The 17157-nt window shown below is 44.2% G+C and overlaps 1 protein-coding gene across 4 annotated transcripts in view; it reads right to left on the reverse strand.

Annotated features, from left to right (window-relative positions):
• DCLK1 (doublecortin like kinase 1) overlaps positions 1–17157 on the reverse strand; it is a 1138541-nt gene that overhangs the window by 139797 nt on the left and 981587 nt on the right. For all 4 annotated transcript variants that reach the window (XM_078657178.1, XM_078657179.1, XM_078657181.1 and 1 more), the window contains one exon: positions 6722–6868. In XM_078657178.1, the coding sequence (XP_078513304.1) occupies positions 6722–6868 (147 nt within the window). The remainder of the gene's footprint in view (positions 1–6721; positions 6869–17157) is intronic.

A 17157-nucleotide genomic window follows, 5' to 3' on the forward strand; every position in this document is an offset into this window, starting at 1 on the left:
TTGAATCGTTTTTGCCAGGCTGCTATTGGTTCCTGTATCTGGCCCTGATCATAACCAACAGTAACATCCACCAGGGCTGGAGGTTGAACCCAAGCCAGCCCTGGCAATTTTGCCCGACCAGCCCTGGGGGCTGTGCAAGTGTGAAGCATTGTTGCTTTTATTAAGGCTGATATTACACTACCGCTGCAAAACTGACCCCCAGTAACAAAATCGGCCCCCACCGTAGCAAAACCAGCCCCCACCATTCCAGCCTTCCGGGGAAACGCCTGATGCCCGCTACGGACAGTCCGGCCCTGACATCCATCCCATTTGAATGTAAGAGGACAACTCGCCTCACCTCTGCGGAAGGACTCTGATTAAGAGTACACCTTTATTTTTTCCCAGGAGTCCTCAGCACTAAAGCTGCGTTTCCCTTATACCTCATAGAGAGAAACTTGCATCAATAAGGAGATGGAATCAAGGGTCTTAGGGGGCTTATATGGAAGGGAAAGCTGGGTGTAGGGAGTAGGAACAGAAGTAAACAGAAAGGTAGACACACACGCACAGGCGGACAAGCGGATAAAGTATTATGCCAGAGAAAAAGACAGTTATCGAGGCAGAGATACAACTTAATAGACAGACAGAAAGATAGAAAAGTGATTGGCAGGTGGCTAATCAGGCAGGGTAATGAATAAAGCATATCTACAGACAATTAAACATGCATACCGTTAAATTAAAAGATAGGCAGACCAACATCCATAAATATTGATAGATATTGAGACAGATAGACAAGCAGACAAAAAGGCAGACAGCAGAAAAACAAATAGGTGGATTAAGAGAAAGACAGGCAATATATTGAGCATTGGAGATAGACAGATAGACAGACAGACAGACAGACAGACAGACAGACAGATAGATAGATAGATAGATAGATAGATAGATAGATACCAATAATAATGCACAGGGAGTGATAGTAGCGACCAGCAGGAAATATCTTGTCTAAATGAGCATGAATGTTGTAGGTACATAAAAGGAATCAATTTAGTTTAAGCTATTTTAGTGCCCATGAATCTCTACACTCAGCCTCGTCTCCAGTCCTAGAGGGGATCAATAAATATTCCTGTGTAGGTGGCCCAGAGATAAGAGCATACCTTGACTCTGAAGGCAGTTTCAAAGAGAGGGCAGGTGATGGAACCACTGTGCTGTGTCCTTCTGGATATTGCGTGGCAAATCAAAGTTTTCGAAACTGACCAACTCTCAGCAAACAACCTCTATACGGGCTTACATGAACGAGAATTGCTGGAGCAAGTGATGACGCGTAGCCTTTGACAGTCTACTCACAATGACACTGCAGACAACATATCCCACCTCTACAAACTCTTATTTGCCACAAAGGGGCTAAAGCAAGGGCAAATAGTGAAAACTACAGAAACAAGCATTTGCAATGCAATCGGTTTCGCATTTGCAAAAGTTGCCGCTTTTGGTGTTAAAAATGACAATGCTCTTTTACTTTTGGTTTTTTATTTGCAGCGGAGTGAGATTTGCTTAGCGCTATTGTCATTTGTATGACCTCGCAGGGCTAGAGAACCAGAAAATGGGAAATAGGTAATGAGGTGGGAAGACAAGAGTACTATGCAGTCGGAAAAAAAGTAACAAAATCCTGAAAAAAGCAAACACTTATAGGGAATGCAAGATTAAGTAAAGCATGTGAAACGTAAGTAGAGCAACATAGTTACCTAAACACGTTTATACTTATTATTTAGAAATTAATGAGTGGTTTTGCCTGAAAAGTTAAGGACATGACTACCGGGCCCGGAAGGGGCTACAGGGACCAGCATGCTCTGCTAAATGCCAATAAAAGTTAATCATGTCAATTACAAGAAGAAAGTGTGAAAAGAGCAACAAGTGAGTTGAAACGTGCGCAATTCATTATACAAGTTTAAGACTTTTGCAGCAGAGCAAGTAGTCTCGGGCCATCTGGCCCTGGTAACAAACTTTCACATCAGGAGTTGAAAAAGCACAACCACTGTAGAAGGACTGCACTATCTATTTCTCAACTGCTTTGAGGCCAGAGTATGGAAGGGTGCAAGGATTTTTAGTCTTCCAATCAAAATAGGATTTTGCTTTGGCTTGGTCCCTCTGCCCCCCAAAAAATATGTCTGTTTTCAAACTTTTATTTTGGTGTAACGCAGTGGCAGTGTTTAAAGGATACTGCCTTACCTAGCTTTATGAAGTCCCGGCCCTGCCTCCTGGCTCCATGTTTTCATTCCTGGTCTTTTCATTTGCAAATCATTGATATCTGTTGTGTTAGTCTAAATAGGACTAGGTCAATGTAAACAAAGCAAAACCACTACAGCAACCTCACCCAATAAAAGGAGCTAGTTTAGTAAAATTGTGTGTACTGCTTTGACAAAGAGCTGACCAGGTGTTTTCTCTCTCTTTTTTTAATATCTAATAATCGTTCGATGGCTTTTCTCTCAGACATCCTTCATCTTAAATCAATTGGGACATTAAACAAGCTGTAAGTGAAATATTCCTACGCCTATCATTCCTAAGAGGCAGCGGGAGGTTGAAATGTAGCAGAAAAGTAAAAGCTTGAACAGAAGGGAGGCTCCTGGAAGTGTGCTGCTGCATGCCATGTCCACATTAAAGCCTCTGCATGGAAAGGGGTGGGACAAACAGGTGGACCTTCCTGTGGCAAGAGTACTTCAGCTCACTGCAGCAGGCTGCCCCCCCCCCACAACAGTTTCTAGGAAAGCATCATGGAGGAGAGGCGGGGGAGTTCACAAAGACAACGTTAAACATGTCCACCATGCTTCTAATCAAAGCCAGATCCCAAGAAACACCACACTGCGCCAAATTCTACCGCACTCTGCAAAATAGCAAAATGATCACTATGCAACAAGGTTTAAGACGGCAGATTTCACCATTGGTGTGAGTAAGCCAGGCTGTGTTTGAGAACAGGAAGCTCAACGCTGACCTGGTATTAGGAAGCCAAATATGGAACAGTTTTTTTAAGTGCATGGCAGAGTGTGGATGCGATGTTACCTTGTTGCCCTTTGAGCGGGAAGCTAGCCAGCAGCAGTCATTAATAAAATGCACTCAAAGAGGTAATAACATTTCTCCCTACTAGAATGAACAAAAAAACAAGCTTTGAAACTACAATCGTTTTTGTGCTCCCCGCAGCACACGAGTGCTGACGGGGCGGGGTAGAGAGCAGGAGATGCGAGGAGGGAGGAGTGAGGGGCTGAAGCGTGGAGAGGCACCCCAAGTGGCCATTGCAAGCAAGCAAAAAAAAATTCCACCAATAAAAAGCAGCCTTACTTGTAAGTAGCCTCGCAGGCTGGCCGTGTCTGACTTCACAGCGCTGTCGCTCTCTTCCTTGTCCTGCGAATGGTTTGTACAAAGCAGCCTTGAGAAACTCCTGGCAGCCCCCTCCTGCCAAGAGCCCGGCATTCTTCTGGTCACACATATTAAAAGAGGTCGGAAATGGTTAAGTCCTCGGGAAGGCAAAGTATCAAGCCATCAAGAGATCTCCCGCTAAGAACTTGAAGCAGTTAGTTGGGAAAGCCATGCATTTTGTAAACATTATGCAGGGCCTCCATTGGTAATAAAAAATTAATGCTGGTGTGGGGCGAAGTGCGCCATTTTGCAAATAAAGGCGTGCGTCCGCCATTGGCTGCATCCTGCAGGGAAGTGAAAACCGAGGTGCTGTTACTAGCAGCACCAGGGAGTTTCTCAAGTTTACAAACAAATGCTTTTTTTGTAAAAGCGCCCCATTCAGCGCTTTCACTTTAACAGCGGCCGCGCACCTTTCTTTAGACAAGCCACATTTAAAGAAAGTGGTGCGGACTATATTGAAGTGAATGCACGGAATGAGGCGCTTGTAAAAAAAAAGTAGTCCCCAAAGAAATAGCTAAGGGCCTACAGTGTAAGGAAACTGTAGTTGGCCGGTGATCCTGACTTAAAAATGAAAGTGATGGATCAGGGACACCGGCCAATAAGGAGCCAGGAAATAAGATGGAGTTGTGAACCAATGGCAAGTAGCAGGTGTAATTCACTCCGTAGAGTGATTACAGCAGGTCTTGAAGACAGTGCGTGAGCGCTGATGCTCGACCTAAACAAAAATGCCACTTAGAACCTTGCATACTTCCTGCTCTTCCTGTGCCTCTGTGAGGCCTTAGATCAGAGCCAAAAAGCACCCTGTGGGGATGCCAAAGGGCAAGCGAGGGAAGAAACGGTTATCTCTGTTTATCACTGATTGACCTTTAATTTATCTTTTCATAGTAACATATTTGAAGGAGCAAGCAAGCCCCAGATGGAGCATGCCGTGAAAGAGACATTAAACCCTCTATGGGAAGAAGGAGCATTGCATGCAGGGCCAATGCTGAATATTTACATATTTCTATTCTTTAAACATCCCCAGGCCAACTGGTTCCATTCTTTTGAAAGCCAAACTTGTCTTTAACTGAACTCAACACAGAATACAAAAAAATTAGGACACAATTAGTCACTTGTCAGTCTAGATTCTAACAATATGCAATGTTGATGCACTTCGCCACATATATGTCAAGTGCTCTTCGTAAAACGTCTTAATAAATACAAATATATTTTTTACTGAAACACTTTACAAAGTAAATGTTGTTGTTTGTAAGTTGAATCAATCATGCCACCCCTTTAATCTAAGAAATACTCTGCTGCCATTCTGATGTCTGTAAACCCTTAATGTGCATCTTATTAACAGTTTAGCAGGTGATATTAAGAATACCAGACTAGAGCTTTACAAACTAGCTATTGAATCACATATTACCCAGGTATTTGTAGATTTTCTGGAATGCATCAGCGAAGGAAGGAAGGCTGAGACAAACTTTCCTGGATAAGAATGTGCATGGTTTACAATGATCTATTGTGTGTGCTTCCTTCATCCACAGCCCGCCCAGTTAAAATCATGTTAATCAACTAACTGTGTCAGCCTGCCTAAAAGACATGCTGGCTTGTGATACTGGTGTCACCGTTGTTTGCATAACTAGGTAATTTTCATGAATAGAAATACATTAGTTCACACTCAAGTACACACTGGTGTGCACTGTACAAGTGCTTCGGAAATCAGTCTAAGTATAAAGCTAAAAAATGAAAAGTTGCCAGGATAATAGTGTTTTATTTTTAACCTGACTTGGCAGCACAGCTGTCTGCAAGAACTATTGGTACTATTTAAAAAAAATATATGTAAAGTGGGCTTTGTCTCCGATAAAAGTAGTTCTCTCTCACCTCATGCAATTGATTGCTTATTATATACTATATATATATATATATATATATATATATATATATATATATATGTGTGTGTGTGTGTATATATATATGTGTGTGTGTGTGTATATATATATATATATATATATATATATATATATATATATATATATATATATACACACACACCTGAGGCCTAATTGACTGTTGAAAGCATCATATAGGAACTGCTTACATTGCAATGCACAAGGGACTATTTTACATCTCATCTTAAAGGCAGACCAATAGGCTATGCAGTTGATTGTTTCTATAGTGCTCCATACGGGACTTCTGCTATTTCTAAGTGATGTAAATAATAGTGTGGCTATTATCCAATTAAATGGTACCTACTTATAATAAATGAGTTGGCTTTTCCAGAATTGAATCTGAGCTGCTATGGTGTTGACTCAATAGTATACAAAAAAGTGATGGATGGAATACTTGAATTAATCTCAGCAACCGGTAATTACTCGGGACTGCATCCCAGTCTATCATTATTTTGCACAACATGTCACCTCAAGTTCGACCCAGACATATGCAAATCAGTCTTGACACTGCTCCAATGAGAACAGTCCAGTTAAACTGCAAAGCCAGGTCTTCCGTGAACCAGAAAACAAGCAATCCAGGACCGGTTTGCCCTAGTTAGAGCTCATCAGCCAGGTAGAGTGTGTTTCCGGTGACAGAGTGTGCAAGGGGCACACGTTTGGCCAAACACGTCCCACTTAGAGTGACGCACTATAGTATACAAAAATGTGATGGATAGGATGCTTGAATTTATCTCAGCCACTGGTAATTTACTTGGGGCTGCAATCTAGTACATTGTTACAATACACAACATGCAACCTCAGTTTGGACCCAACTATTTGCAAATCCATCTTGATCCTGCTCCAGTGGGAACAGTACAGCCGAACTGCCAAGCCTGGTCTTCAACCACTTTTAATGCAGCTGCTGATATATATGTTTCTGGCTACAGGGCTCCTCCCTTTGTTTTGCTAAGAGAGGCACAATCAGGCAAAAAAAGTAATAAACTAAAATAAACATGGATGGGGAACTTATTACCCTTACTTCCAAGGTAATGTTCATTCTGAGTAGATTTATTGAATTTTAGAGCAGGGTGATCAATCTGGACAGCATTATAAGTTAATCAAAATATTTCTGCTTCATCAGACTGTTCTTCAAGCCCTCTAAAAAAACCTTCATCCAGCTATACCGTATATCCTCGAATTGCTTCACAGAAGAGAATTATAGAGAGCTGTGTTTCTTTTATAACAGTGAGTAAATACCCTTCAAATACACTAATTTGCATTTAAATTCTGGCCGTGTAACAAAAATATGAGTTTAAAAATCTCTTCCCGGCGCTTTGCAGAAGAATTATAAAGAGAATGGTTTTCCTCTTAGATTTGGTGCCCTTTGGACACCAAAAGAACCGAGATAGTGACTGCCCCTCTCTTACCAGCAGGTTTTCCGGTTTGATGTCCCTGTGTACGATGTTCAAGCTGTGCAGGTATTTGATGGCGCTGGTCAGGTTGTACAACATGCCACTGGCGTCCCTCTCTGTGTACTTGTTGGTGGAGGTTATGGCATCAAACAGATCTCCACCCTGGTGGACAGAATTGAGAACTACATTAGATATTGCTTAAATGGCCTCAATTCTGCATGCGGACACAAACAATAGTAACTGGGATGGGAAACTTTGAACATTTTGCAAGTACAGAAAATAAACATTATTAAGCCTTATAGACAAATAGTTTAGATATGTTGTAGAACTGAGATGTATTACTTTGGTTGGAAGTGCTAATTCAATAGCCCAGAGATGTAGGCTCATAGAAATCTAAAATATAGAAAACCTAAAAAGACCTAAGAAGGGCCCATGCCATAAAAACACGTTAGACCTGCATAGATATCTTCTATTTTGCTCTTTTCTAAATTGGAAGCTAATTGCAAAATCAGGGGCTTATTTACAACATTTTGGTGTAGGGTGGTAAGGCAGCGCCACAAGCCTTCCTGCCGCTGCCCCACATACAAAGAAAAGGGCAGGAATGCACCGTATGCATGAGATACAGCGTATTCCTGCCATCCTTCACAGTGCTGGTGCACAAATGGCTGCCATGCACTAGCAGACGCACCCTTGCACCATGGTGTAAGGGTATCTGCATTTAAATCAGGTTGTTTTGTGGGGAACGGACACTTTCCCACACAAAATAACTTTTATGCTACCCCTGAGGAGGAGTAGGCTTTTGACGCATTCCCAGGTCTACAGCATGTTGTAAGCCCAGTGGGCCATGGGACATCATTAAAAGTTATGTTATGTTATGTTAAGTGCGTTTTGTAAAGCGCGCTGACACCGAAGCTTCCTGGCGCTGATAGACAGAATAGATGAGGGGGGAGCAGAGTTGGCGAGATCTAACCAGAGGTGGGGAAGCGGTGGGTTTTCAACATTTTCCTAAAGGTCAGGAGGGAAAGGGAGGATTTAATGGGGAGAGGGAGAAGGTTCCAGAGTGCGGGAGCCAGGTGAGAGAAGCGGCGACCGCCGAATCTCTTGGTTTTGCTCTTGGGGGTGATCAGCAGATCTCGGTGAGCTGATCGAAGATTGCGTGTGGGACAGTGAGGGCGAATGAGGGATTTTAAGAAAGCGGGACCAGGGCAGTGAAGTGCTTTAAAGGTGAGGCATGCCACCTTGAAGGCAACCCTACGATCGACTGGGAGCCAATGAAGGCACGTAAGCAGAGGCTTAGCTGATTGCCATCTGGGAGTGCCATGAATCAGGCGGGCCGCCTGGTTCTGGACAACTTGGAGGCGTTGTATAAGATACTGCGGTAGGCCGTGGTAGATGGCATTAGAAAAATCCAAGCGGGAGAGTACCAATGAGATGACAGTTTGGGTGAGTGCCGCCGGGGGAAGAAGGTAACGGACTTTGCGGATCCTCCGGAGTTGGTACATACATGAGGAAACCACCGCTCCAACTTGAGCTCTGAGGGAGAGTTCGGTGTCAATGATGACACCCAAACTCTTTACTGTTTTTACAGGGGTTTGGGGGGGGGGGTCCAAACTCTGGCGGCCAGAACTGTGGACCCCAGTAAGCTTGACTGAGCCCAGGAAGGAGGAGCTCAGTTTTACCGGGGTTCAACTTCAGTTGGTTCTGGTTCATCCAGAGTTGGATGTGAATCATGGCTCCGTGAAAGGTTTTAACAGCGTGTGGTGAGTTGAGGGAGAAAATAATTTGCAGATCGTCAGCATAATTATAGGTGACGATGTCCCATTTCGAGAGTGACTGAATGAGTGGCCGGAGATAAATATTGAAGAGGAGTGGGGAAAGGGAAGATCCCTGGGGGACACCACAGGACGTGGGGGTTTGTTTAGCGGTGTAGGGGCCCAGACGGACCGCCTGTGTTCTTCCCGTAAGGAAGGATTTGATCCATTCAAGAGCAACGCCCCGGATGCCTGCCTGCTCGACACGGTGGAGAAGGATGTTATGATCCACCAGGTCGAACGCGGCCGACAAATCCAGTAGGACGAGGGCCTGGGGGATTCCCGCGTCCGCGCCGCTCCTGAGTGTATCAAGGACTGCCAGAATAACGGCTTCAGTGGAATGAGCAGGTCTGAAGCCGGCCTGATTCGGCTCGAGATAGCAGGAGGTTTCTATGAAGCTGGACAGGCAGCGGGTAACATGGGCTTCCATGAGTTTGGAAAAATAAGGAAGGAGTGAAATGGGGCGATAATTTGACGGCTCCGACATGTCCGCCCCTGGTTTTTTTAGGAGAGGTACCAGAATGGCATCCTTAAAGGCAGTAGGACAGATGCCACTGCAGAGAGATCTGTTCATTAGATGTAAAACACTATCTGGTAGGTTGAGACAGATACTCCGCAGGACAGAAGGTGGGCAGCAATCATTCGGAGAACCAGATTTCACACGAATGGCTAATTCTGACAAGGAGGTGGAATCTAGAGCAGGGAAGGAAGTGAGGGTCAAAGGGTTGTGAGAGGAATTATCCGGTAGTGGCGGTTGGGGAAGTGGAGGGATAGATTTTTTGATTTTTGAGATTGTTTCTACGAAAAAGGAGTTCAGAGTATCACAGGCCTCCTGAGTGGGGGTCTGGGCAGGAAGGGTTCTGTCATCTGTGGTTAACTCATTCAGAACTCTGAATACCTCCTTAGATTTATCAGTTGCCTGGGAGATCCTGTTGGCGAAGTGTTCCATTTTGGCAGAACGGATAGCTGTTTTGAAATCTTTACGTGCGGCCAGATAGGATTGTTTGGCTGAGTCCGAATAGTCATGTCTCCAGGTGCGTTCTAACTGGCGTGTTTTTAATTTCCGGGCTTTAAGATCGTCGGAGAACCACCTGTGAGAATTCCGATGTCTAGTACAGGGGAATTTGACTAGGGGGGCAAATCGGTCGCTAGCCGACTCTAGCCAGGAGGCAGTATCTCGTTCTAGTCCGTCGATGTCGTTAAGATCGTGGATGACTGGGCATGAGTCAGCCAGGGCGATGAGGAAGCCATGGGAGTCGTATGAGCTCCATTTACGGGAAAAGCCACCAGCCATCAGAGGGACAGGAGTCTGACCGTCAACTGTGATGATGGTATCCACTAAGTAGTGATCAGACCAGGCACATGGAGATATGTCTGGTGGGGACAGTGCCAGATTGCAGGTCCAGATCTGGTCCAAAATGTGTCCCTTGATATGGGTGGGTTGAGAGACCTGTTGGACGAGGTTCAAATCTCTCAGAATCTCAAACAGCTCGGTGGCATGAGGGCCAGCATTGGTGTCGCCAAACCAGTAGTTTAGGTCCCCAAAGATAGCGAAGCGGGAGTGCAATGTGAGGAGAGAAGACAATTGATCATTCATAGTGGAGGAAAAGGATGGCATAGGGTGTGGGGGCCGATATAGTAGGAGGAAGGTAAGAGGGCCAGTATTCGTTTGCACACTAATTAGGAGATTCTCCACCTCAGGGAGGGGGAGAGAATAGGAGGAAATGGAATTAAGGCGTTTGGATATGATGGCCGCTACCCCACCACCGGGCCGGTCGCCAGGTCGGTCGGCGTGGAGAATGTAGTAGTCAGGGGGGAGAGCCGCCAAAATATCTGGTAAAGATTCTGGAGTAAGCCACGTCTCCGTGAGTAGGAGGATATCGGGATTGGAGCTGGAGAGCAGAATGAAAATGTCCTCAGAATGTTTTATTAGCGAGCGAGTATTCAGGTATGATACCCTAATGGATGTGGAGTTCCTAGTCGACGTGGTTAAAGATGGGCATCCGCCGACAAGGGATTGGTCAAGACGCGAGATACCAGCAGCAGAGATGTGCTGCAAGACCATAGAAGATGGTAGTGTGGCAGAACTCTGTAAATCTCTAAGTGCTTGGGGGGAGTATCTGATGAAATGGTCAGCATGGCGTGCCCTATGGCCCGTCCTGGCGCGGACGGGCGCAGACGGGCTTGCCTTTGGCGCCGCCGGCGCGCCCGCTGCGCCCGTCCGCTGCGCGGACGTGGAAGGCACATGATATAAGTAGGAAGAAGCAGAAGGGGGTGTGGCCTAATTGTCGAGGGGGCGGGGCCTGACCAGGCTTCCCCACAGTGATGATGTCACCAGGAATGGCGGCCCGCGACAGCGTTTAGATCGGCTGTGAAGGGGAAGTGCTAGCGAGGGTAGGTGAAAACAGTTAAAATCACAAAAAAAAATACAATTTTAAAATAAAACTCGTTGCTCCCGGCTTTCCGCCTCAGGAGTTCTTTCTATCTGTAAGCGCTCAGGTTTTGGCGCGCTAAATAGGCGGAGGGGGCGTGGCCTAATTGTCGAGGGGGCGTGGCCTGACCAGGCTTCCCCACAGTGATGTTGTCACCAGAAATGGCGGCCCGCGACAGCGTTTAGATCGGCTGTGCAGGGGAAGTGGTGTTCCGGCATCGCAATGGGATTGTAAATAAGCCCCTAAGCAAGCAAAACAGGAGAATATGTATTGGCTTTACAAAGAATATGGTTATTGCTTGATTCTCTGCTAAGGGTTTGAAATTTCAAATGGAAAAAAATGTGTGTACAATTGTACCTAAAGAATGACAACTCTATATATATCTGTGTTGCTCTTTAAAAACTGATGGTAGTTGGCAAGTCAGTTTGGTGCAAGGCAAGCCCTCTCTATCCTAAAGTATTGAAAGATGAAGACAACAGGTTGCCTGCGTCTGTCTTTGCCAGGGTTAATGCTTTCGACTCTTCACTGTGCCTTTGGCCTGCCTCCTGGAAATCTGGTCTCCCCATGTACTGCTATTGCTTAGATCTTCCATTGGCTGACAAGGTATAGAGGCCCAACTTAAATTTTTCTGTCTTCTGAACTTAAAGGTAGATCTAGTGCCATGTATTTTGCGCATGTGACATAGCAGCGCTTCCCTTTGGAAGGGAGACACTGTTAATACTGGAAAGTGGCTCAGTTAGGTAGGTTTTGTGTGCTTTTGTTTACCTGTCGGTTTTTACGGTGTGTCAAACAGAATTTTAATTATGAAATGCAGGGGGTTGGGAGGTGGGTAGTGTAACTGTAAAGAGTGCCTTGTTTTAGAATATTTGATGGACAAATGTCCAAATAAACTTGTTTTTGAACCTGAATCTGGCTGACTGTCTATGTGCAAGAGAGAGGGAGACAGAGAAAGAGTGCATACGTGTGTGTAGGGGAGTGTCTGTATCTGTGCGCCCGCTTCACAAAGGAAACTTACTTGTACTAAAATTACTAGTGAAAAGTCTCGGTACTCACGGTGAAATCTCCGCATGGCGCACTGCAGAGAGTGCACTGTGCGGAAGTTCCGCCAAAGTGCAGAGACTCTGCTGTCAGTGTGGAGACCCCATTCTCGCAAATTTACCACACATTACCTTTGTGAATGGGGCCCTGCGTATGATTTTGTGTGGATGGCCAATGCATGTCTATGGTGTGTGAGGTTAGTATTGCATACTTCAATCTGGTGGCTGTCAGTAGCATTTAAGTGGCAATTTTAGTTATAGAAGTTTGCACCCATTGCATAAACTTGACACTGGCTTAGATTGCCATGCTTGTTAGATTTTGATCAAATAAGGAATCTGGTTTTCATCCCAGACACAGTGGTAAGTATCCCTGACATAATTGTGACCATGTCATAGGCTGGCCATCATTCTCATACAGTGGACATTTTTTTGCATCATGGGGATCACTTCTTACATAGAGCTCCGGGTACAGGGTTGGCATGATTGCCACAATATGGGATTGTTTTGCATTATTGTGGCCATGCATGCAATAACCTCTGCCATGGCCCCATTTTAGGATCAATTAAGGTGTTGACAAAAAGTTAAGGTCCTTGGCATACGGTTAACATTCTTGCTATTTTAGTGGCTATATTTAATATAATGGCCATGGAATAATGTGGCGATCTTGGCACATCTTGTACATCATTGGAATTATTGTGTGTTGGAAGGTGGATTATTAGTAGTGGGAAGAATGCACCTACCACTAGCAAAAAGGCCATCAACTCAATGTCCGGTCCAGTCAAGGTCTCAATACATTAGCCCCTGGCACAGCCCTTGGTGGCTGGCTGCGAATAGGAAGGCGTAACTCAGAAAACAGGTATGTAAAGCATTTAAAAACACCATACATTAAATAAGGAAAACATAACACACAATAAGTATCCCAAACCAATGTATAATAATTTGAAATGTGTTTCTCATTACAATGACACCAAAATGACAAAAATCCCAAATAGCAAACCAGAGATATGAAATTTTAAAGATCAAAAACGTTCTAGTGCTCAAAAACATGTAACGCCAACTTGGGACATATGGTCAGCGTTGACCAGAACAAGGTCAAAGTTTGAGGCTGTGTGCAATGAAGCCCTGGTCAGATACACTAATCGGGAGGCCCTGGTCAAAATGTTACCTTCAAACTAAGAAACTTTTCTGGAGGAACTTCTCTAGATGTCATGCGGTCCCCTTTAGCAGGCCAATTTCGATCCATCAACGTCGGATTGCTTCACTGTGAGGACCCAGTTCAAATACTGGAAGTCTAGAGCTCCAGAGCTTTCAGGGGCATAAACCTGAAATCCAGCCGGGATCGCGGTTGGAAGTAGTCAGCTTGACTCTTGATGTCGAGTTGCTCCACTGATGGACACTTTTCCAAATATTGCTCCAAACTTCTGAAACATCTTCCTGAAGTTCCCCTTGATGGTTCAAAGTGTCCAAAACACAAATCCAAGGGTCTAGTAGCTCTGAGATGGTCCTTGGAAGTTTGGGTTTACAATTCCCATAATGCACCTGGTAAAATCCTTAAAGGTCCACTGTAAGCATGCCAGGCTGGGGACATCTTGAGAGATATGGGGCAGTGAAGCTCTGTTAACGTGTTGCTTTCTGGGAGTCCACTCCTTAATCTTTCTTGAAGCAAGGCAAAGTCCTCAGGGCTGTAGTTCAAAATGGTAAGCAGGAGCAGTCCTTACGATTGCAATCCTTTGGGGTGCAGACAAAGGTTCCAACAGGGCAGTTCTTTTTCTCCTTGTTTTAGGCAGCAGATCCAAGTTGCTATGGAGCTCGCACATATTTATTCAATGATCGGGGACAACTAGCAGGGGGGCACCCCTGTCCAATGAGGCACAGGTTGCCCCCCAAAAGCATGACAGCTTCCTCCACATTGTGGCATATTCTTGTCCTACATAGCACTGCACTTTAAAATTCAAGATTGAGAATTCCTCTCCAGGAGAGTAAGACCTGGCTAAACCAACCTACTGGTGTGGCTCATTCCCATTAACATTCCCCCTCCAGACCTTCCGCAAATTCTAATCCTGGGCCTGCTATCTGGGTCAGGGTGCAGAAAGAGAGGGTAGGCATAGCTGGCATTCCTTACTGTCCTGCTCTCTTTGAAGCCCCGTCCTGGACTGTTCTCTGCAGCTGCAGAGCTCCTGCATTAGATAACTTCTGTTCTATGCAGGCCACGTATCAGCTCATCAAAGCAGCTTGGCTAAGCCTGTTAAGGCCGACCAATCAGGAGAGGCTGCTAGAATGTTGAATTTTGGCTCAAAGAAAAGAAATCTGTTTAACTTCTCTTTTGTATTAGTTATGATAACTACAATAGTGGCAAATTGTCGGCTTTATCATTACCAATCTGTATGCCATTTGTTGCTCCTTCCTAGCAATATGTATACATAAATAAAGTATTTCTATATTAGCCTAGGGAGCTATGCTTCTACAATGGGGACAAACGAAATTGGGAAACAATTTTGTCCCTTACCAGGGCATACAGAACTTCCTTTATAATGTCCCTGTTTATACGTACATGGCACCTCACCATTGGGGCACCTATGGGAGACATTCGGGATGACTTATATGTAAAAAATAAGGTCAATTACCACTGTGGAAGTACTTTTAAATCCAAAGTCGAATTTGCACACAATTTACTTTTAAAGAAAGTCTGCAAAGCAGGGCTACCTTTAAAAATGACAGCAGATAACACATCAGTGCACACTCCAGTGCAGGCAATCTACTGGGCCTCTAAACCTCCCTGTCCTATTATCTACTAGGGACTTATAGGTAATTTGAATTCCCCTTGCCTTATTATATACTTTCTCACATTGTGTCAGTCATCCAAGGAATAGTTGTGATCCTCTCTTTCATGTTGGTGGTTATCTCTGGTATAAATGTCTCTACTCCGGGATAATGATGGCCCTGGTATAATGAATGGCATCCTTGGTATATTGTGGGGTTCATTTACACCATGTAGGCTGTCCATGAATTACTGATAGCACTGGAATAGTGTTGATGTCATTGATGTGTTACCATATTTGGAATTGTTCTTGGTACAGGGCTGGGCATTCCATCTTCAATAGTCTGCCTTCCTTCACCCCCCCATCATATGGTGGCCGTCAATGGCTTCTGATAAGCATACCTCTCAAAGAGCATATCCCAGACATATACTGCTTACCGATAGACCTGCTGGATATCCTAGCAATATGATGGTGAAAATGGGTTTGTGGGGCATAATCTATTCATGCCGGACAGTAGTATATGCCAAGCCAATATTTTAAGATCAAACTCATGCAATTTCTAAAAATATAAGATGGTATTTGGAGACAAAACAAGTTATTTGCATAGCACAACAAATGCCTGCTAGGGGAACTTAGGGGCATATTACCAAGCTATAGCAATAATTATCGCTAAGCTTGGTTAGCGGGCAAAATTATATCGCCGAGCTTCGACTATTTTTATCGCTTAGGAGCCTTGATATTATCAAGGTTTATCTCCTATGCGATAAAAATCGGCCGAAATGCATGAATATCGCTGAAAAGTCCGCGATATTCATGCATTACCGAGCAAATGCTCTTAGCCATGTTATCCACCTACCATTGGATAACATGGCTAAGAACTGCTCTGGGCAGGCGTTAGCTTTTGGAGATAATCGCGCTTAGCGCGATTATTTTCAAAAGTTGGTAATAGGGGATAGCAATGTTAGCGACTGTTTTCAGTCGCTAACATCTTGGCACGCCCACTTTGCATGTCATTAGCGACAATTATCGCTGACATGCAAAGTGGGCCCCTAAATGCCCGCTATCGCCTATTAGCTGTCGCTAACTGGTGTTAGCGACAGCTAGGTAATAGGGCGATAAAATTATCGCCGCTTTAGCGGGAAAAATTTCCGCTAAAGCGGCGATAAGGCCCTTGGTATTATGCCCCTCAATTTATGTAGCCAGAATTATAGAGAGTCCTTGGGAGCAAAATGTGTGTGTTTTCAGCTGGTATCTGTCGAAAGCGTGTTTCATATCCACAATTTACTTAAAATCTACATTTAAGTGTTGTTTCACTTGTTGCTGCTATAATTTCCTTGATTTCATGTGGCAACTGGTGCTATGTGGTTATTTGTCGAATAATATGGAGGTATTTCATTATCTATGTTGATTTACTGCCTTAAATACCATCATAACTATCGATTTCCAAGGCACAGCCTGTAAAATTGATTTGACTAGCAATATGTTTAGTGCTTGAGCCTGTAAGGCTCTGTAACCTGAGGGTAATTCTAGTAGTTGAACCAGTGAGTTCTATCTAAAATGAGGGATAGCTCTGAAGTTCTTCACTTGAGACTGAGGTCTGTGTGACTTTTACTTTTCACATCATCCCCTTTCCAATCTGTTTCTCAGTCATAGCACATGAGTGAGAACATATCAGGAAGGCAAAGGCTGGTAAATGCAATGAAGTGAGGAAAGGTAAAATTCAACACTTTATCTTGAAAGGCGATAGAAGGCCCAGTGAAATGGGATACCTTGATTGTTTTAACTGAATGTAATAGCTTTTGCTTTGAGACAAGTTTTATAGAAACTGTGGTGAAAATGCATCAATTTGTCACCCTTGTTTTCTTTGTTGCAAGGGAAGGGTTGAGTTTGTTTGGCACACCATGAAGTTATTGGGATATTTCATGAATACTCTATGAAGGCGGCCTGTAATACATATCTTTTTCTAACCAATGCACTTCAAAATATCCTTGAGGAAAAGGGCGGCTGCAGGGGAATTCTCCAGAAATTTACATAGAGAAACCGGGCTTGCTTATTTTGCCTGCTTTCTCTGTGTAATTCAGGGTAGCTATTTACACCACAGCGCCTCCAAAGTTCATCAGCTTTCTCTACTTGGTAACTCCTTTGCCTCAAAATGTACTCCCTTTACCAATCATCTCTGATGCCTATTTGGGTCACAAGGCTAAGCTGGGAAAGTTGTTTTTGTGTTTTATGTATGTATGTATGTATGTATGTATGTATGTAAATTGAGGGTTTCTCAGAAGCCTTGGTTCCTGCTTTTGCTAGATCTGTGCTGGAAATAATTTGTCACTGTTGTTTTGAGTACTTTAAGACACAGAACAAACGCTGTTTAATATCTAATAATTACCACCCTCTGAGCATTCACGGATAAAG

The sequence above is a fragment of the Lissotriton helveticus genome, chromosome 8 (genome assembly GCF_964261635.1).
Source record: "Lissotriton helveticus chromosome 8, aLisHel1.1, whole genome shotgun sequence".
NCBI classification, from domain to species: domain Eukaryota; kingdom Metazoa; phylum Chordata; class Amphibia; order Caudata; family Salamandridae; genus Lissotriton; species Lissotriton helveticus.